Genomic DNA, 23,656 nt, shown 5'->3' on the forward strand with positions numbered 1-23,656 from the left:
ACCCGGTTCAGTACTCGCAGGTCCAAGATTGGCTGCAACCCACCGCCTTTCTTCGGTACGATGAAGTAGGGGCTGTAAAACCCCTGCTTCATCTTGGCCGGAGGGACAGGCTCTATCGCACCCTTCTGTAGAAGGGTAGCGATCTCTGCACGCAAAGTAGCGGCGTTCTCACCCTTCACCGAGGTGAAGCGGATGGCGCTGAACCTGGGCGGGCGCCTAGCGAACTGAATCGCGTAGCCGAGTCGGATGGTCCAGGTCAGCCATCGCGACGGGTTGGAAAGAACGAGCCACATGTCCAAACTCCAGGCGAGGGGGACCAAGGGGACAATCATGTCGGACGTACTGGCGAGTGGGGCCTCGTGGTGGGGTGGAGCCTGAGACGCCATGTCGAGGGGGCTCAAACCTCGTGGCCATGCTGAGTCCAGAGACATCAAAGCACTTACCTGGCTCCTGATGCCCACCATAAGATTGGTCGAGGAGGGGGGAGGAGGAATATCGTCCCCGCAGTCCATCGCAACCAACCCGGTGTGGGCATGTTTGTGCCATAGCTGGGCGCGCAGGGGCGGGGGGCCCGCCACTGGAGCGCCGAACCTGCCGAACAGGCCAACCTGGGAAATGGGGGCATCAAGGAACCGTGCCTTGTCAGCCTCTCTCATCTCGACCAGGTTGAGCCAAAGGTGGCGCTCAGGACCACCAGGGTGGACATCGCCTGCCCGAGAGACTGTGCCGTGACCTTCATCGCCCGGAGAGAGAGGTCGGTCGCCGAGCGCAGTTCCTGCATCAATCCCGGGTCAGAACTACCCTCGTGCAGCTCCACTACCCGCGTACCAGCAGGACAGCCATGGCGTGCCGGGCGGAGGCGGCTTGTCCAGCGGCAGCGCCCACACACGTAAGACAGCGATCGTGGCCATCAGAAGCGGAGAGATAACGACCGCAACCAGGAATAACACACAAACGGAAAGGCATCTTTAAAAAGACGTTCCGTGTGTGCTGCTCTTTTATGAAAATATACTCTTTTAGAATATACTCTTTGTTTTGATCTGCCGAAGCGCCCAGGGGCGTTCTCTGCACTACACGGGTGCAGAGGGGGAGAAGCCACTGCAATGCGCCGTAAATCCAGCAGTTTGAGGTTAACGGAAGGGAGAATTGAATTCAGTGCACTGAATGCAACCGCTCGGCTCCGAAGATAAAATCTGAATGAGTGGTTGCATACCAGCTCCTTTTATACCCGTATGTCCGGGGGAGTGGCATGCAAATTCCACTTGCCAATTCCCATTGGCCTTTTTTCAAAAAGCAGAGGTGTTTGGGGCTCCCAAGTGTGACCCCTAGTCTCACTACATCGACACAACATCAAGTGAATGACAGATATGGAACTTTGGGCACTTGGCTATATGCTGCTGCATTTTTGTGGCATTCTTAACATAGGTCTTTGCACAGTATTTGCAAATGTACACAGCCTTTCCTTCTACATTGGCTGAGGTGAAATGTATCCACACATCAGATGGCGCACGTGGCATTGTTCTGTAGAATAAGATTAGAAAAAAGCTTGTAAAAACACTAATGCAATGCCATGCACAGATATATATATAGTTAGCTAAACAATTGGAATATTCTGGAATGGTAAAAATATTTTACAATTGATGCTGGACAAATGAATAGAAATAGGCTAGATGAATAGATGAACACTCCTCAATCAGCATGCTAAATCAAAATATAACCTACGTTCTTGTATGCTAACAGAAAACTGGCTAGCAGAAGGCAGAAGAAACAGCATCACAGTTGAGCTAGCTAGCACCATGATAGCTAGCCTCTTAAATTGTCAATGAAATGGTGTTAGCTAGCTTACATTTAGCATATCTGATTTACTGGCTAGCTAGCTACTGTATAAACACATTTTGATTTAGTATTTGCTAGTTAAACTTTAATACCATAGATCAAATATATTTACCCTAGTAATATCATCAAAACTTACTTGACTGGATGTAGTCCTTGGGCTCAAATGCAGTAGTGTGACTTCAGTAGTCCTGCTGTAGTAAGTAGCCTGCAGTAAGTAGTGTGCTGTGTGCATGTGATTGAGGAATGCACAGGGTCAACTGAACTTGTATAAATATGGTTGTTTTACTATGTATGAACATTTACACTAAATAATATATTAGATTTCAGTTTGTTTCTCACCAAATCGTATTGTATGCTTTCATAACAATCATGAGTCTCACAGAATAATTTATTAGACTTCTGAATTATACTTTTGTGTTCTTTTGAAGATTGAAGAGGTGGTCACTATAAACTGCCATTGTATGACATCACTGAGCACAATTTTATTTTATTTTTTTTCACAATTTCTCTCCCTTTGTGTGAAGTCTCTATAAGAGACTTTCCACAAGTAAAACTCCAATAATAAGTGATGCCATCTGCCATATTCAGAGTTTTCTTTCAAACGTCTCAAGTTACAAAGTGTCTTGGGTTTTTTCTAAAGCGCTCACAGCCACTGCAAGACTATTGTAATAGTGATCCCTTTTAGTGAAAGCAGAGGTCAGCTGGTAACAGGCAAAGATTCAGAGGGCAAAACCAAAAGAGTAGAAAAAAATCTTGACCTTAAAATCCCAATGAAATGGCTGGACAAACATATTCTTCTATTGAAAAGGGAAGTTTGGGCAGGACATAAAAAAGGAAATGGAAAGAGCAAGATCACTCTCATCAATATTTTTGGTCAATGCGTATATCTCATCAAAACATGTTTAAGGAATTAATTATTTAACTTTAAGGAATACACTAGCATTAGCCTCAAAGCAGATGAAAACTACAATTGGAACTACAATTTTTGTGAACTAAAAGCCACAAAACTACAATTTCATGGGGGTTTTAAAATTAGTTTTATTCCATCAAATCTAAATGTCTCAAATAACATGTTAACATGAGCTGTTTAAAATAACATTAATTATAGGTGGTTAATAAATATCACTCTGTTTAGCTTGGAAAATTAAAGCGAGGCCACATTAAGGCCCTTTAGGCAGTTTCCAACAAAATCTTTATGCTAACTGAATTAGGAATAATGAGTCAGATTTGAACGTCACAGCAAATGTTTTAATAACCCCCCGGAACATTCAAATGGAATGAGGGTGTTTCTGGTATTGGAAAAAATAATAATTCCAGACCGTTGTTGTACCCTTGCTGTCGCTGAGCAACAAATCAATACAAAAAATCTGAACTACTTGCCTTGTGAGTCAGAATTCCTAAATAGACAACTCGGCTCCAAACAAGCAACACTATGGCTCTGTTCCAAAACCTAGTGAGCTGCATTGTTGTCTACTGTATACACAAAAGGCAGCTGCCATTTAAGAAACCTCATAAGTAACTGATGCTATACATACAGTAGGCTGCTACGTCTGCATGTCATGTGCAAAGCAATTTTCAACATAGAAGTCTAGACTCAACTGATTTTAATAAAGTTTGGTGTTTAAACAACATTATCACAATCGACGATGTGCCTCGAAATCGACCCCATTCTGACGAGTAACATGCACCATCCCTGTCAGACATTTCTGCAGCTATTCAATGTGTTTACCTTTTCCTGTGGCATGACTGAAACCAGGAAATAATAGCGTTCACATAAACAATGGTACGTGCCATTTTTTGTGATTTTCTCCCCTTTTCTTCCCAATTTGGAATGCCCAATTCCCAGTGCACTCTAAGTCCTCGTGGTGGCGTAGTGACTCGCCTCAATCCGGGTGGTGGAGGATGAATCTCAGTTGCCTCCACGTCTGAGACCGTCAATCTGCGCATCTTATCACGTGGCTTGTTGAGTGCATTACCACGGAGAAGTAGTGCGTGCGGAGGCTTCACGCTATTCTCCGCAGCATCCACGCACAAATCACCACGCGTCCCACCGAGAACGAGAACAACATTATAGAGACCACAAGGAGGTTACCCCATGTGACTCTACTGTCCCTAGCAACCAGGCCAATTTGGCTGCTTAGGAGACCTGGCTGGAGTCACTCAGCACGCCCTGGATTCGAACCCGCGACTCCAGGGATGATATTCAGTGTCTTTACTCGCTGAGCTACCCAGACCCCCCTCGAGGTTGCATTTTTGCTGTAAAATAAAATTTTGACTCCACTGATGGTTAGGTTTAGGGTTGGGGTTTGAGTTTGGACATAGGGTTTATAAAATATGCATTCTTGTTAACTGTATTACATCATTTACAACTAAAAACACAATTTGCTTTTGGTGGCACTCTGTGGACATTTCAACTCGAAAACACTTCCAGTGGTTTGAATTTCTATAAGTACAGACGAACTTTAGAAGAACATTAAAAACTTCTGTTGATGAATTCACAGATCAGTCTGGTTAAAACATGTTGCTAATATTTACATGACACACTAAACATGTAGGGATGCAACGATATGAAAATGTTTGGCCGATACTGATATTAACAAAAAACTATAAGCCGATAATGATACCGATATTTTGCCACTTAGCTTATTTTGTCATCAGATCACTGTTTTACGTGGCAATGCTTAAAAAATCTATAAAGCGGTACAAAAGCTTTTTTACTGTTCTAATTATAAATTATTTCCAATATATACTGTATATTTTCCAATTTACAGTGGCAAGAAAAAGTATGTGAACCCTTTGGCCACTCCAAAAGGTTGATTTTCTTTTTCTGAAGCCGTTCTGTAGTGGATTTACTTCGATGTTTAGGGTCATTGTTCTGCTGCAACACCCAACTTCTACTGAGCTTCGGCTGGCGCACAGCCACCCTGATATTATCCTGTAGGATATCTTGATAAACTTGGGAATTCATTTTTCTCTCGATGATGGCAAGCGGTCCAGGCCCCGAAGCAGCAAAGCAGCCCCAAATCATGATGCTCCCTCCACCGTACTTCACCGCTGGGATGATGTTTTCATGTTGGTATGCAGTGCCCTTTTTACACCATACGTAGTGCTGCGTGATCCTCCCAAACAATTCAACCTTAGTTTCATCAGTCCACAAAACATTTTCCCAGTAGTGTTGTGGAGTGTCAAGGTGGTCTTTGGTTAACTTCAGGCGCACAGCAATGTTTTTGTTGGAAAGCAGCGTCTTCCTTCATGTTGTCCTGCCATGAACACCATACCTGTTTAATGTTTTCCGTATAGTAGACTCATGAACAGAGATGTTCACCAGTTCCAATGATTCCTTCAAGTCTTTATCTGTCACTCTAGGGTTCTTTTGTACCTCATTGAGCATTCTGCGGTGTTCCCTTTGAGTCAACTTGGCTGGACGGCCACTTCTAGTGAGAGTACCTATAGTACTAAATCATCTCCATTTATAGACAATTTGTCTAACTGTGGACAGATGAATATCTAAGCTCTTCGAGATAACATTGTAACCCTTTCCAGCATTATGAAAAGCAAAAATTCCTGATCGTAGGTCTTCTGAGATCTCTATTTTGCTAGGTATGGTCCACGTCATTAGATGCTTCTTGTGAATCGCAAACTCAAAATTTTGAGTGCTTTTTGTAAGTCAAAGTAGCTCTAACCCACACCTCCAATCTCATTTCATTAACTAGATGCCAGGTTTTCCAACTCTAGTGCTTTCTTAGGGTTTTGGGTGTTTTTTACTGGCTCAAAAGTGTCCGCCCTCAAGTCTCTATGATATTCTGCCAGAAAATCGTAAATTGTATCACTAAGAAAACTAATAGGACATTTACTTATGGTTAGATGTTTGTCTAAATCCTTAACCCTAGTATGAGCAATAGTAATACTGTAGTGATGCTTGCCTTAGCAAACACAACTAAACATGACAGACTCTAGATATATCTATAAACAGCAACACTGCGCTTCATCAGACAAAAGAAGTTCATAAAAATGTTTAATGTGGTGAGGTTTCCTCCCAAAAGCATTCACTCTGACATATTTACTGCAGTGACCTCTCCCCTCGCTGACTCCTCCTCTCTGATGGACACCCCGTTGACAAATAAAAGACTCGTGTTGTGAAAGTCTGCTACTGAATCGGCTGGAAGCATTAGGAATTCAATGCCGTTCCTGATGTTCTACGGCTCCTTCTATGCTTTCTGAACTGAAAGAGTGTCGTACTGACTTCACGATCTTCAACAATAATTTACAATATTTTTTTAAGTCATAAATAATCATACAACCGGTATTGGGCAACTACAAGCTACTTTGATACTGCACTTTGACACGCTACAAGTTACCTAGAATTTAAAACAGTTAAACTACTGCCAAGCTATCCTTTTATATGTAACATTGTGCATCATGTGGATTATCTAATGATCTATGCATCTGATTACCAAAGACAATCACCTCCTCTAAATAATGATATGTGATATTTTATGTTCCGTTTATTTTTCGTGAAGTTATAAGCAAAAATGCGGCATATAAGCAACACCATCATAATTGTCAAAGACATATACTTAACTATTACTCACTATATTTCTGTCTGTGAGTAAAACAAATAGGATGGTTGTATTCTACTCTTTGAGAGCTTTCCAGCAACATATGACACATGGATATTTGATCAGTCTGATGTTTCAAATTTTTTATCAATTATCATTATTGTGGTTATATCATTAAAAAAAATATATATATATCTTGCTTTAAGGATGTTTTTATTTGAAGACAAGACATAAATAATGATGAAGAATCAGTAATCTGACAGGCAAGAGAACATTGAAAAAATCTGTGCCACGTGTTTGGTTTGAAGCCAACTTATCTGCACGGCTTCACCCACAATTCTCCATCAGTATTGCCCTTTTCAGACAGTTAATCAGTTTTGCGTCCAGCAGTGAAAGCAACCATTTCTGTAACCGTAGACTAGAGAAGTGGAAAGTGCAGTCTAACAAATCAGGACACATAGAGGAGACATTACTGTCTGTCTGTGTCCTCTGGTGCATGAAAGAGATTTACAAACATCCCTCAAGCACTTCTAGGTCAAGATTTGCATCAGTGTTTTCTATAAAAACACCACACCTCCTGCACAAAAGGAGGGGTCCTCTGGGGAATTCAACTGTTTTATGAATGCGACGCAACATTTTCCTCCATATAAACAGACGGAAGCACTCAGAAAACTCACACTGTTCTCTCAACTGGTGAGCCGCGAGCCCAAAATGGGTCTCAGGTCTGTTACGATAGGGTCGTGGACAGCAGAGAAAAACAAAGCTATATGGAAATAATAAATTGCAACTAACCATATTGTGCCAAAGACCTTTAAAAGGGAGAAGAAAACACTTCCCATATGTTTTTTTGTTGACATCAAAGCTTGTGCGTCCAATCAAACTCTACAGTATTTTGAAGCAAATCCATCTGTTACTTGGCTGAAGCCAAATTAGACAGTGACATGCCCTCATCCTCAAAAACCACAAACGAAACTACACAAAGTAAATAAAAATACCACCCAGACTTCACTTGCAACAAGGTGGTTTGAGCGGTGAATAATTTTTTGTTTATAGTCACAAGACGGCAAAATTTCATAAGAAAATATTCCTGCATTTAAATGCGGTTGTCACTCCAAAAGTTTGCAATGTGTACGTGGCCAATGCAACTGGAAAGGGTGATTATTTACGCACAGTGCTGTGAAACAATGCAGTAACAAAAGATGCATTCCAGAGGTTGACCATCTGACCAAGACTGCATTGTCATTTCAGAAGACACTGTTTTCAAAAGAAAAGACGTCAGATGAGTAAGAATGATAAACAGACGAGTTTAACTCTGAACAGAATTATTTCTGCTTTCTGTTGCACAAACACACCAACGTTCAGTATGGAATACCAGATTACAACTTCAAACTGTGCAATGTCCTGTACTGCATACTGCATACTATTAAAAACCTGTATGTAGGCATTATTCCACAATAATCTTTTCCAACAGTAGTGTGCCACAATGTTGTCACATGACCTCATTGTCGCACATTTCATTCAGTGAGTGGCATCCAGTTAACATCTTTGAAATTAAAAGATTTAGCATTTTAATGGCATAACGTATGGAGCCCATGAGAGGACAGGGTGGGAATGTTTTTTCTTAAATAGTTTTGCGTGCCCTCGCAATTGTTTTGCATTCCCTCACAATAAATTTACCATGGTTTTACAAAAATAACCATATTTTAACCTTGATATTTGTAGTAAAACCATATTAATAATACAGGAAAACAAAAACTATGATAATAAAAATCATTATTTTGAGGGCACGCAAAACTTATTGCAAGGGAGCACAAAACATATTGCAAGGGCATGCAAAACTACTGCGAGGGAGCGCAAAACTTATTGCGAGGGAACACAAAACTTATTGCAAGGGACCAAAAAACTTATTGTGAGGGAACGCAAAACTTGTTGCGAGGGAACGCAAACTATTACGAGGAAATGCAAAACTAATTGCGAGGGCACGCAAAACTACTGCGAGGGAGTACAGCACTTATTGCTAGGGAACACAAAACTTATTGCGAGGGAGCACAAAACTACTGCAATGGAGCACAAAACTTATTGCGAGGGAACACAAAACTACTGCGATGGAGCATAAAACTTATTACGAGGGCACGCAAAACTACTGTGAGGGAGCACAAAACTTATTGCGAGGGAACACAAAACTATTGCGAGGGAGCACAAAACTATTGCGAGGGAGCACAAAACTTATTGCGAGGGAACACAAAACTTATTGCGAGGGAACACAAAACTTATTGCGAGGGAACACAAAACTATTGCGAGGGAGCACAAAACTTATTGCGAGGGAACACAAAACTTATTGCGAGGGAACATAAAACTTATTGCGAGGGAACATAAAACTTATTGCGAGGGAACACAAAACTATTGTGAGGGAACATAAAACTACTGCGATGGAGCACAAAACTATTGTGAGGGAACACAAAACTTATTGCGAGGGAACGCAAAACTTATTGCGATGGAGCACAAAACTATTGTGAGGGAACACAAAACTTATTGCGAGGGAACGCAAAACTTATTGCGAGGGAACACAAAACTACTGCGAGGGAGCACAAAACTTATTGCGAGGGAACACAAAACTTATTGCGAGGGAACACAAAACTATTGTGAGGGAACACAAAACTATTGCGAGGGAACAAAACTTATTGCGAGGGCACACAAAACTACTGCGAGGGAGCACAAAACTTATTGCGAGGGCACGCAAAACTTACTGCGAGGAAACGCAAAACTTATTGCGAGGGAACCCAAACTATTACGTGGGAATGCAAAACTAACTGCGAGGGCACGCAAAACTATTGCGAGGACACGCACAACTACTGCGAGGGAGCACAAAACTTATTTTGAGGGAAGGCAAACTATTACGAAGGAATTCAAAACTTATTGCGGGGACATGCAAAACTACTGTGAGGCAGCACAAAACTTATTGCGAGGGAACATAAAACTACTGCGATGGAGCACAAAACTATTGCGAGGGAACACAAAACTTATTGCGAGGGAACACAAAACTACTGCGAGGGAGCACAAAACTATTGCGAGGGAACACAAAACTTATTGCGAGGGAACACAAAACTACTGCGAGGGAACACAAAACTACTGCGAGGGAGCACAAAACTTATTGCGAGGGAACACAAAACTACTGCGAGGGAACACAAAACTTATTGCGAGGGCACACAAAACTTATTGCGAGGGCACGCAAAACTACTGCGAGGGAACGCAAAACTATTGCGAGGGAACACAAAACTTATTGCGAGGGAACACAAAACTTATTGCGAGGGAACACAAAACTTACTGCGAGGAAACGCAAAACTTATTGCGAGGGAACGCAAACTATTACATGGGAATGCAAAACTAACTGCGAGGGCATGCAAAACTATTGCGAGGACACGCACAACTACTGCGAGGGAGCACAAAACTTATTGTGAGGGAAGGCAAACTATTACGAAGGAATGCAAAACTTATTGCGAGGGAGCACAAAACTTATTGCGAAGGAACGCAAAACTATTTCCGAAAAAACTCCTGCCCTGTCCTCTAAGGAGCTCCGTAATGTTTAGCAGTCTAATAATTAGTCAAGAAAAAGACAAATTACAGTAAAATTTACGGATAAATCCAGTTCATTTGTCACACTGGAAACGGAAGGTCAATTTGAGTGCATTGCACTGGCAAATGCAGTCTATAATCCAGGTATTCCATGCACACAGAACACATCTGCATACTGTGAACATTATTAAGAGTAGTATGCTATTCTGACAATCTCATGCACTCAGTCACTGAGAACTCACATGCTCTCATGTTGTTGGATGTGAAAAAATCCCAGATCACATCTCAATATCAAAAATCTCTTACGAAGCGGAAAGCAACACAAAGTTCCGAAATGACCTGGCAGGAATTCAGGTTCATCCAGCAAAGCAGTTAACTGTCATTTTAATGTCATTATAATAAACTATTTTAAAAGCATTTAAAAGCATTACAACAGAAAAAAATAATAAAATAAAAACATAATTGTGAAGAGGATTGGAGGAATTGTGCCGCATTCTCTTTTATCCCTCTCCCGCTGATTGGGCAACTCAGCACCGGCGTGTATCCTCACAGCCCGGCCACGCCCTCCTCCTTGTAACAATAATAATTATAATAGTTATAATATAATGCATAAAAAAGCATTATAACAGACACAAATGTTCAACAAATTCTTCTGCTAAGGAATACAGTAGCAGAGGAATGCCAATTAATAAAGTTGCTAATAAAAATGTTGTCCTTTTAATACATGCATAAATATTATGGCTGTATATAAATTTTGATTTTTAATAACCATTAATCGGCATCTTCACTTGAACAATCCCGATATCGATTCTTAAAATCACAAGATCAAGCTTTTACAGTGCTTGAGAATTTGCATGTCTAAACAGTCAAATACATTTCAAAATTCTGTGAAAATAATATTAATGTAAATACTATAGATGCACTGATGTATCGGCTACCGATATTAATCGGCAAATTACTGTCCAAATTAAAACCATCGGCATATTGGTAATAAGTATGAAAACGCTGATATAAACAAAACGATAATTAATTAGTAACACACTTTGTAAAAACTCCACAATATGTAGAAGGGCTGGCAGTCCTAAGAACATGTTATGTTTTATTTTTATTCTTTCTCGTTTTCATGTTAATGCGGGGGGAAAAATGCCATAAATGGACGTGACAGTTGTGAAAACGGCACTTTCCTATAAGCTACATGATGAGGAAGACCATCTAAAACGCTTTGAAACCAGCGGACTTTAACATCTGAGATATCGGAAATTAAACATAGTGGAATTATTTATTGTTAGAACCCTAAAAAAGCTTTTGTACCTCTTTATACATTTTTTAAGAATTTCTAAGTAAAACAGTGATCTGATGACAAAATAAGCTAAGTGGCAAAATATCGGACTCATTATTGGCCTGTTTTTTTGTTGTTGTTGTAAATCGATATTCATATCAGCCAAAAATGTTGTATCGGTGCATCCCTAGTAAATATAGCCATTTTTGTCTCAAGTGAACGTAAACAGCGGGACACATTTTTTTTATCATCAAAATATTGGACTTGAAGTGTAAATGCAGCTACTGTCAAGTGCCATTAATTTAAATCAAACAACAAAAATAAGAAAACGAGAAAAACCACTTACTGCTTTTGGCTGGAAATTTACCCAAATGAATTGAGAGCCTGTGAATCTGTATCGAATCGAGAAATCTGTATCGATATGCAGTCCTGAATAAACAAGATCTCTCCTGATTTAATCATTTGCCACATGTCTAAAGCCATCATGTACTGCTCAGATAGCATCAGATTTCCTCTGGGAAAACAAAATGACTTAACATGCTGATTGAACGTGAGAGATAAGAATTACAAGGTTGGTTTAAGCAGGAATTATCACATAAAGACAGACTTTCACTTATCAACTCATTTTCCATCCATGGTGCCAAGAAGAGGCAGGAAACAGGAAGTAGAGGTTGGAAACAGGAACCTGAACCTAACCCTAACCCTAACCCTAACCATGCATCTCAACTGGTTTTGCTTCAGGACTCATATCTTTACACTGGATATCAAGTAGCGACCAAACACAATACCAAAATTGTTTATTGTACAAAATTTTATTTTGAATGGTTGCATTCACTCAGCAGCCAATAATGAACTGTATTTAACGAAGTATGGATCAGATTTTAATTTACCATGTTTACAGTTGAAAAGTGTTATTTCTGTGCCACTATCAGCACCAAATGGAATTTCAACGTAACAAAAATTGCTTAACCAGTGGCGTGAGTTTGGTGCACTAAGGCTGAAAAAATAAAAATTAAAAATTTGACTATTCATCATTGTGACTATGCACGCCCGGTCCCCAATCGGGCTAATCAGCTGAGGAGAGGGATAAGTGCAGCGGGATGCGGTAGTTTGAGAGAGAGAGAGCCACATGCAGCTGAGAGACGAACTGCTCCAGTACCACCACATCGACAACATCCATGGCGCCGCAGGTTCCCTCTGCCATCAACCATTTCCGGCCGGCATCCCGGAGTTGTTGGGCAAAAGCGAACGGCGGTCGCGCCTCCCAAAGCTCAGGGACCTGAAGAGCTGACGACTCTGTTCGGGGCTATGACCAACCCGTTGCTGGATGGCTTTCCTCAGATGTTGATATTTAAGGAGGCTGGTGACGGGAAGTTGTTGTGCTGCTAGCTGCGCCTCCCCAGAGAGTAGGGGTAATAAGCGGGCCGCCCACTGGTCTGGAGGCCACTTCCATACTCGGCCGTCTTCTCAAACAAATCTAGGAAGGCCTCTGGGTCGTCACTTGGCCCCATTCCCATCAGAGACTCAGGTGGGGTTGGTTCCGGGGGGTCGCAATGCCAGCCCCCTCTCTGGCGATCAGACTCCGGAATACCTGCCAGTCCTCCGTTTGTGCCTGCAGCAGGGCTTGGAAACGTTGTTCTAGCTCCAGGCGTAACTCCAAGAGCGCTCGGTATTGGTCTTTCTGGATGCAGGCGAGGGACTTGATAACTTCGTCCAGCGGTGTAGACTCCATAACGGCGTTATCCTCCAATTCCCGGGTTTTGGCACCAATGTAACAGGGTTTAAAATGGGAGAGGAGGAGGCGGGAACCGGCTGAACAGTCAAAGTAATATTTAATGTAAACTTAAACAAAAAGACAAACACACATGGCAGCTGCATGTGGCTCTCTCTCTCTCTCTCGAACTGCCGCATCCCGCTGCACTTATCCCTCTCCTCGACAGATTAGCCCGATTGGGTTATACAAATACAGTTTAACAGAACACGTGTGTCTCGAGACAAGTTTTTTAAGGTTGAAGTTCTTTTTAACTTGACACAGAACCAAAAAAAACACAGAGCTTCTGCACGAGATGCCAAATAAACTATGAAATGATGCAAAACCGTCTAGGGCATGTTTACGTAGCAATACAATTGGAAAACTTTGTGGATGGATGCAAAATATTCAGTGTGAATCAAGGTTATTATATTTAACTGAAAATGAAACTAAAACGAAATTCCAAAAAATAACCTAGAAAAACTAAAATGTTTCCAAAAAACTAAAACTGAACTGAAAACATCGTGCATTGCTTCAAAAAGAACTAAAACGAAATAGAAATGATCATAAAATATTTTCAGTTTTTGTTTCTAATACTTTGACAAAAATTTAGGCACGTTTCAAAATGGTTTTTGTTTATTTTAACGTCTCCATCTGTTGCATCGCATTTTTATTTAATGCACTTTAGTTTAAAGTGGAATGCACTTTTATTTTAAAGCGCTGGTTGGCTAATATCCGTTGCGTCGTCTTGTGGACTAAGACAACAACGTCAATTTAAAAATCTGGTGACTTTAAAATTCGAATTTAGGTAATATTTTAGGTAAAAATTCGAATTTCGTTTCTCAGCCTTGCTGACAGCACTATGGGGCACCTATACCTGTTTGTCTGTGCTTGTCGCAAAAATGACACATTTCAACTTTAATGGACTTTAATAAAAAATAAAGCCTCATCAACGCTGAGAAGTTACTACTAAAACTCCAAAGTTCTTCCAGGTGTTCTTGCAGATGAAAGTTACAGTAAAAGTGTCTACCACAAGAGTACTGCGGCATTCCCAGGTATGTGCCGCTCTTTTCAACACGGAAGCCTCCGGTGCTGTTCCTATTCTCTCTGTCATCATCTCGCCGTCTTTGAATACTTTCACAGATTCATATTTCAAACTTCAAGAAGCTCAGAGAATGGAAACTTGACTCCTAGAAATGGCCTGAAGCCACCATCACACTCCAATTATCAAATGAAGCTCAATCCAAACGTCCCGTGAGAGTTTAAGAAGACACAAGACCACTAATCCCGGCGGGACTCTCTGGAACTAAAAAGACATTCTCTACAAATCCTGCTCATTTTAGCACAGTGTTGTTTAAATGGGAGTATAGAAATGGCCCAAAACTAGCAAACTTTACTATGTCTTGGATTATAAGTACCCAATACGACCCATTGTATAGATATAAACTTTTAGTTCACAGTCAGTAGTTTTATATAAATATTAAAGACAAAACAACTGCCCTGAATTAGATGATATATTTTAAGAGCCCTAATGCAAATTCAACCCACACAACACTTCATTTAACAACTAAAGATGTCTAATCAGTTTACTGGGATTTTGCCCTGTGGGGTTTTTTGGGGTACAGAGCTGACATACAGTATACATTATAAAATACATGACATAAATCAACCTCATGAGAACAGGTGCTCATGTAGCAGGGGAAATTCAAGGTTTTTTTTAAATTATGTAATCACAGTCTGGGGAATCTAACTTTCCAGTTAACTTTCAGAAAAGCATTATAATAAATGCAATAATAAATGCAAACAACTTCTAGTAGATGCCCAGCTCGGAATTAAACATTTGTTTAAAGGTCAGTATTAATGTGTACATTTTTCAGAAATCCATGAATTGAATATGACAATTTGCATTTACATGGGAATTCATTCTACTAGTGTTTCATGAATGAAGTCCAGTGTCTTTGCATACTGAACTCTTGAACACTCAACTTGCAAAACTCAAAACGTTACTGTTAGGTATTTGCATATTTGCTCTGAGTTGTGTCGTTCTGGACAACTAAATATCTGATAGTGTTGCACATGTTCTAGTTCTTGTTCTAAATGTGGTTTAATGCTAATGAGAGTGAACTGCAATAGCAAATCTGTTGATTAATGGACTGGGCCAGTACAAACATGGACTTTTCGTCACCCATTTTTCATCTAATCTTTGGAAGTGTAAACAGCCCGCTCTGTTTTGACTTCTTCTCACTCATTACGACCTGGAGATCTGGAGAAAAGCGTAATAAATTGGTCATATTCTGTATATTATTGGTTTAGAGGAATAAATCACCCAATGAAGTACAAAAGTAGAAGCTCAGCATTATCTCCAAGCAGCTTTTTACCACACAATAAAAGAAGAATGGAGACCAATAACCACACACACCATGAAAGCAACATTAAAGTCTAATAAAAAATGTGCTAAAAAGGCGAGGTTACACTTTTTTTTCCATGTTGCTCAGCCTTTCAAAGTACACTCTTTTGAACACATGGTTACACAGACGCGTTCAATGCATGTTCTTTAGTAGTCAACAGGAGGTACATGCGCCGACGATGCGGAAAAAACCGAATGTACGCGCGTCTATTAAAATAGTCTGCACGCGGACAGTCCTCAAGTACTGTGATGATAGTGAAATTTGTGTCACGCTAACTATGTGCAAGATGTAGCAGCACACAGAAAACCGAAGTATACTTTGGTCTTTAGTCTTCTGAAGTCGGGCTGTCAACAGGGCTGAGAAACTAAATTCACATTTTTCACTGAAATATTTCATATACTAAAATTTAAATATTAGCGGCGCAACTAATCAATATAAGCCGTGACATAGCTATTGTTTATTGCAAAGAACATATCTGGCTGTTACCAAGAGTGCGTAAACTAATCAAGCCAAAAGATTTCGAAGAAAAGATCACAGCCTTCTGCGGCTTCACTCAGTTTTCCGCCAAAATAAAAGCTCAGAACAGAAACAGAAATATATCACTACTGTATAGTTATGTAATATTCGCTGTAGTAATCATAATAATAATACAGCAATAAATAATCATATTTAAGGAATATCTCACATCTGTGCTGCTCAGTTGTTCAGCACTTTATTTGACAAAAATAAATTCAATTTTGTGTTTCGATTGTGCTGTAAGGATCTGTATAAAAGCACTTCATTTGATATAAATAATGCAATGTTATGCTAACCATTAATTGTGCTATTTTTGTATATGTGTGTATGCGTATATACATATATATGTATATGGGTGTGTGTGTATGTATGTATATATATATATATAATTATAAAACAATTATTTATTCATTATTATTATTATTATTATTATTTTATTCTCTGTATAAGTGTGTACTTAGGCAAGACCGATAGTGGATTTTGCCGATACGATAACTAAGGTGGTGGGAAAGGCCGATAACCAATGAATTGGCCGATAGTTTTTTAAATCGATTTTTAGAATCTCAAAAAACATTTTTAGACTTTCTTAACTATGGCGGGCAAAGGCAAAAGAGTCCAAAATGACTAAAATCTAAGATGCAGTTTTTTGTTCAACCAAAATCCCAATAATAACCAGATAAATTTAAGAATTGTTGCATCACGCAGGACTTTTAAGTATAAACAAGCCTGAAACACACCAGGGACTCTTATTCTGAAATGACAAAATGATGAAAAAACTAACTATCTATATAAATTTCTGCCAATAACCGATAGTACCAAAAAAGCAACTATCGGCACCGATTAATCTGTAAAACCGAAATACAGTATCGTCTAACTCTAGTCTATAGAAAGCCATTTTTATCAGTGGATAACGCACAATTTCTAATCTGTAAATTCCAAGTAAATATTGTGTAAAACATGTTTAAATTAGTTTATTTCAATTGCTATGATTAAATTATATTACACTACTGCCATATTGGCATTTAGTATATTTTACTAATCAATATAAGCCGTGTCGTAGCTATTGTTTATGCAAAGAACATATCTGGCTGTTAACAAGAGTGCGTTTCTCAAATCTTAATAAAAAAGTAAAACGAGTAAAGAAACGCTTCAATAGACAGTTCTATGTAAACTTAAGGCATTTTCACACCTGGCTCACTTGGAGCATTTGTTTCGGGAACCTGGTACGTTTTCTCCCTTAGTCCGGTTGGTTTAAGCATATATGAACATGGCAATCGCACTCGAATCTGCTCCTAAATAATCAGTCCAAGACCACCTCGACGAGGTGTTCATGTCAAATTCTAATTCATTATCAAAACGTGGATATAGCCTTTCAAAAGGCAAATCAAACAAGCTACATGCATGAAATGCCCTTAGTGTTACACAGTAGCCTATACCGGTGCCATAGTCCTACCACAGACACAAGCTTCATAATAATGCCGGTTTCACAGTGCTTTTCATTCGATATAGTTGGATGTACGTACCTAATGCTTATGCAGCCAAGGCATGGACAAGACACAACTACCAAAAACCTCCATCCACATGTAAGGGGCCGTTCACTCCGAACACGTCCATCCTTTTTTATGTAAGCACGTGCTAGACGTATGTCTTTGACTGTTGTGCCGTGTCTCGCTGTTTTTTCAGCATCTCGCATTTTTAGATGCTGTGTCAATTTAAAAGGAAGTTCAGCCTTTCAAACGCTTCTAGAGACAACAGCGATCCGTTTTATTCGTTGCGCTATGTCTGTTTAAGCCCCAAAATGCGATCGGTCTGAACGGCCAGTAAGTGTGCATTCTTTATCTTAAATTCGACGAGTAATTGAATTTCGAATTTTAATTTGACAGCATTATTCTGAAGTCAACATGTCTGTTTTGGTTTTTCGCAAGTGTAAAAAACGTCAGTGCCAAATTAGAATACGATCAAGTGCAAATCAGATTTAAAAGCTTTAGCTGAGGGGAAAGTTTTCAGCTCATGAAAACATATACTTTTTAGTTTGTTTCTTTCACGAAACTATCGTATGGCTTTCTGACTCCTTACAAGTCATATGGGCCACTTTTATGGTTATTTTTGGAGTTTGAGAACTCCAGTCCCCATTCACTTTCATTGTATGGAAAAGAGCAACGTTCTGCCCAACATCTCCTTTTGTGTTCCACATTAGAAAGATATACAGGGGGCCTGGGTATCTCAGTGAGTATTGACGCTGACTACCAACCCTGGAGTCGCGAGTTGGAATCCAGGGCGTGCTGAGTGACTCCAGCTACGTCTCCTAAGCAACCAAATTGGCCCGGTTGCTAGGTAGGGTAGAGTCACATGGGGTAACCTCCTCGTGGTTGCGATTAGTGGTTCTCGCTCTCAATGGGGCGTGTGGTAAGTTGTGCGTGGATCGTGGAGAGTAGCATGAGCCTCCACATGCTGTGAGTCTCCGCGGTGTCATGCACAACGAGTCACATGATAAGATGCGTGGATTGACGGTCTCAGAAGCAGAGGCAACTAAGACTTGTCCTCCACCACCCGGATTGAGGTGAGTAACCGCGCCACCACGAGGACCTACTAAGTAGTGGGAATTGGGCATTCCACATTGGGAGAAAAGGGGATAAAATTAAAAAGAGAAAGATATACAGGTTCAAAATGACATGAGGGTTAGGAAATTATAACAAAATGTTCTTTTTTTGGCTGAATCATTCCTTTAAAGATTACAGTATTTTTTAAATTGTACACAACCATAGCTTTTTATTTATACTTTATCGTAACTATAGATAATATTAGCAACTATTCGCCTACTACAGTTCACATAAGACAGCCTAAGACTTCTCCATCTTTTCGAACAGGTGTAAATGATGATCCACAGCATTTCCTTTGACTGCTATTTCCAGCATCAGTTGAGTAAGCTTCATCAAGGTCTGACTGTTTTCCATGTCACATCCCGAGTGTAAGACGAGCTGATGCTTACCTGTTCTTTCTCAAGCAGCGACTGCCCACCTGCCTGAGCATGTAACCAACGACTGCATTGCTGCTTTTTGCACAGCTCTGGCAATATTAAAGCATGCTCTATTGTTCCTGCAGATGGTCTAACCTTGAGGCAATGTGAACCGAGAGGATTTCACTGAACCCAGTTCAGTCCATCACAAGATCCAGTAGCGTGTGACCCACAGCTGCAATGCCCTTGAGAGAATTCGACAGCCAATCGCCTACTGTTTCCAAAACCCACACAACTACTTAAAACTACATTTACAATGTATTGCGATAAAATGGTGTTTGATTATCATTAACATTACATTGTGAGATGTAAATTATGCTATGTGCTATGATGTTGTAGTACCATGTAATAACTAGGCCCAGATGAAACCTGCAGACTTTTGTCACATTTTCTGTGCAGATTTTGATCAGTGGAATTTAGCAGAATGGATTTAAACAGTAAATGAATTTAAATGGGAAAATGAATAAAGCAGAGCTGAGGGTACTACACTCATATTGGTAGCTGAAATGACACTCAAATTAATCCAAATATTTAAATCTGAAGTCATTTCTGCACCCCTAGTGGCACCAAATGGAATTGCAAAAATAAACATTGTTTCAAACAGCTTTCCCGAATGCGCCACCCTTCTGTCAAGCAGATAGTCCCGCTCCAAACGTATGCCATTGGGCTGGTCGTGATGCTTAAAACAAACAGAGCAACATTTATATAACGCCACAGAGACACAGTGTTTAGGAAAATCAACCTACAAATGGCTTACTTACAGTCATATCTGCATATTAAGCTAGGATATGTATTTTAACATTGCACATTTTCAGCTTACATTACATTTTGCCACGTGTGTAGGCGTTACAAGCCAACAAATTAACACACCAGTGACACATTTCAAACATATTTCATCAACTATCTGCAAGCAGTTCGCAAAACTGCATGGAAAGTTCATATCCTCATTGTTTCACGCCTTAAAGTAGTCACATTGTTTAGCATTTGCATGTGACCAAACTTCTTAAATCACAAGACATATTATTTAGAACAAAGCAAATGTTTATGCGGAGTACTTTACATTTTCATGACAAAAAGACTGTAGGTGTTGATATGTTCTGGACCAGAACGACTGGTTATCTAGGGCCCTGAGATTTCTGCGATGTGGAAAATGCAGACAGAATTGCGGAATCCAGTCATAAAAATGGAATTAACTCTAAAACGCTGAATTTCATGGAATTTAATTAATTAAATCGCAGCCTTCTGTGGTATAATAACCACACGGGTGCATGTAACAACATGCTTATCCAAAGGTGAAAAACGTGCATCACTCAGTTTTCCACCAAAATAAAAGCTCAATAGAAATAAAATACAACAGAAATATATCACTACTGTATAGTTATGTAATATTCGCTGTAGTAATTATAATAATAATACAGCAATAAATAATCATATTTAAGCAATATCTCACATCTGTGCTGCTCAGTTGTGCATCACTTTATTTGACAAAAATAAATTCAATTTTGTGTTTCGATTGTGCTGTAAGGATCTGTATAAAAGCACTTCATATGATAAAAATAATGCAATGTTATGTTAAAAATTAATTGTTCTATTTTCATTTACTAAAAGTTCATCAATGAATGTATTTGTTTTCGACACCCTTTTGGTGATAAAATAGAACTCAATTCTCGAATACGGAATAAAAATAAAATAAAACTGATTTCATAGGGCCCTAGTGATACAGTTGCATTACGGAGCCAAACGGGAATTCTAAAGACTGTTGTGGGAGAAAAAGACTTGTTCATTTCAGCAAATATCGCAAATCATATGAAACATAAAAGTCTATATTAGAGGTCGACCGATAGTGGATTTTGCCGATACGATAACTAAGGTGGTGGGAAAGGCCGATAACCAATTAATCGGCCGATAGTTTTTAAAATCGATTTATAGAATGTCAAAAAATAAATAAATATATATATATATACTTTCTTAACTACGGCGGGCAAAGACAAAAGTGTCCAAAATAACCAAAATCCCAGATACAGTTTTTAGCTCAACCAAAATCCCAATAATAATCAGACAAAGATTTAAAACTGGTGCATAACGCGGGACTTTTAAGTGTAAACAAGGCCGAAACACACCGGGGACTCTTATTTTGAAATGACGAAATGATGAAAAACTATCGGTAACGATCTACATAGATTTTTGCTGATAACCAATAGTACCAAAAAACAACTATCGGCACAGATTAATCGGTAAAACCGATATATCGCCTACCTCTAGTCTATAGCAAGCCATTTTTGTCAGTGGATAATGCACAATTTCTAATGTGTAATATTTACAATTAATTTCATGTAAATATTGTGCATTTAAAAAAAAGATTGTGTTTAAATTGGTTTATTTTAATGAATTGCTATGATTAAATTATATTATACTACTGCCATACTGGCATTATTTCAACCATCGCTCACCACACTCTATTGATTGCCAATCATTATAATAGCAAAAACATGCAATGCAATAATATGAAGACATCTGCAACAACCGAAACCTCAGCAGTGTTGCAAACATGAGGCCTGTCCAGGAATTTCACAGCAGCGCAGAACTTTCTCCAGTGCATGCCAGTCATGAGCACGCCCAGAACCAGAGAACTCACTGCATGGGCCCTACATTCAGTGCACTTACATTCTTACATAAACGCACACGCAGAGGACTCAAACAGATGCAAAACTTCCTCTCTGTGCATGCATTTGACTGTAATGGGCCATGAAATTCTTCTTGACAGCAAAGTGACTTCTGCCCTGGTGAAAATCCTAACTAAAACACATGCATGGGAGTTTAAACAGACAGCGTTCACCTATAGACAGGATAAACTCACAGATTGCACGACGATGTCACATCATAGAAATCAGCTATAAAAGTGCATTCAGATACTTCTGCATGCATGCATTGATTTATTTGACTGTACCTGTTTTCTCCTTTCGCATTGGAGGGCGGCGGGTGCAGAACTGTCTGGTTTTCCTCCATCTCAACTACACATTTTGTGCTCAGCTCAATCTCTGCAAGCCAAAAGTTGTTAAACTCGCCTAAAAGTCCTTATACATACTATTTTCGTGTTACACGCTCATTTAATAAGCATTAAAATAACATACTTAACACGCATAACAGGAGTTGTAGCGACGCAGAAGAGATTAAATATTAAAATATTAACATGTTTAAAAGCATCTTACCTCTCCGATTCATGGGTCGAACTCGAACCGCCACTTTTACCTTCGTATCCGACATTTTAACTCAATTTAAAAGGCTTTAAAGTGGAGGAGAAACCCTCTAGCTTTTCCGAACAGCGGGCCGAATAATAATAACATGGAACTCCCCGCAAAGTCTCCAAGAGAAACGTCTGGGGTGCTCGTACCCGAGTAAAATACTCCCACAGTCCATAACCGACCAGAAACAGCAGTCGATATTAATCCAAATGAGTCTGTGGTTTTACTTTAGTCGGGTTAAATGTGCGTGTTTATGAAGGATCCTGCTTCAGCCTGCCAGCCGCATCCAGACCGCCATCTTCCGCTGACTGATCCCTCAAAAGAGACAAATGTCCAGTGCATGAATATGCATGAAAGACATTGCATATATTTGCGTTTAAAAAAAAGACCAGATAAACCAAAAAGAAACTGATGTAGTTCCTATAAATGGTTGTGTTGGAAAAGGAGGATAAAAGGAGAGAGAGAGAGAGTCACTAAACTTGTGTTAATGTTTACAGTTATCTAGTTTTATTTTTCATCTGTACCTTATACTTCATAATGAGGTTACTTTTCTACATAATTTAGCTAAACTGGTGGATTGTTACTTTTTTATTCATTCAAACAGTACTATGGTGCAGTGATGGTATCAGATGGCACTTTGATTCATGACATGGCACTGAATGATTATCATCATGTGCCATGGTATTTGCAGGGTACTCCAGGGTATTGTCATGATATATGTCAAAAAAGTTGTTTTATTTTATTTGCTAATAAAATAAAACAGTTATTATGTTGGCTTGATAAATCCCAACAAACGTCTCAGTTATGTGTGTAACCTTGGTTCCCTGAGATGAAGGGAACGAGACATGCGTCATGCTTACGCATATTGGAAATTCCTTTTCCAATGACCTAGTTGAAACCCTTCTAAAATAACGGCAATTCAAAGATTGGCTATGGTGTTTTTTTTTCTCCCCAATTTGGAATGCCCAATTCCCAATGCGCTCTAAGTCCTTGTGGTGGCGTAGTGACTTGCCTCAATCCGGGTGGCGGAGGACGAATCTCAGTTGCCTCCACGTCTGAAACCGTCAGCCCGCGCATCTTATGACGTGGCTTGTTTAGCGCGTTACAGCTGAGATATAGTGTGTGTGGAGGCTTCACGCCATCCACCTCGGCATCCACACACAACTCACCACACGCCCCACCGAGAGCGAGAACCACATTATAGCGACCACGAGGAGGTTACCCCATGTGACTCTACCCTCCCTAGCAACCGGGCCAATTTGGTTGCTTATGAGACCTGGCTGGAGCCACTCAGCACACCCTGGGATTCGAACTCGCAAACTCCAGGGGTGGTAGTCAGCGTCTTGACTCGCTGAGCTACCTATGGTGTTTTTAAACCCTGCCCTTTTAGGCACAAAGCTGTCGGTATATAAGCGAGTGCAGAAACACCATTTCTCTGAATATTCTGACTGAGGGACAAAGAGTGCATCACTCATAC

General features: G+C 39.9%; 1 protein-coding gene across 5 annotated transcripts in view; it reads right to left on the reverse strand.

Moving 5' to 3' along the window:
• The window catches only part of kif13a (kinesin family member 13A), a 116,767-nt gene extending 94,285 nt beyond the window's left edge, over positions 1 to 22,482 (reverse strand). For all 5 annotated transcript variants that reach the window (XM_051720170.1, XM_051720167.1, XM_051720168.1 and 2 more), the window contains exons 1-2: positions 22,147 to 22,482; positions 21,885 to 21,975 (exon numbers count right to left, since the gene is read on the reverse strand). In XM_051720170.1, the coding sequence (XP_051576130.1) occupies positions 21,885 to 21,975; positions 22,147 to 22,201 (146 nt within the window). In that variant the 5' untranslated portion in view covers positions 22,202 to 22,482. The remainder of the gene's footprint in view (positions 1 to 21,884; positions 21,976 to 22,146) is intronic.
• Positions 22,483 to 23,656: the final 1,174 nt, after the last annotated feature.

This window comes from Myxocyprinus asiaticus, chromosome 16 (genome assembly GCF_019703515.2).
Source record: "Myxocyprinus asiaticus isolate MX2 ecotype Aquarium Trade chromosome 16, UBuf_Myxa_2, whole genome shotgun sequence".
Taxonomy (NCBI): Eukaryota; Metazoa; Chordata; class Actinopteri; order Cypriniformes; family Catostomidae; genus Myxocyprinus; species Myxocyprinus asiaticus.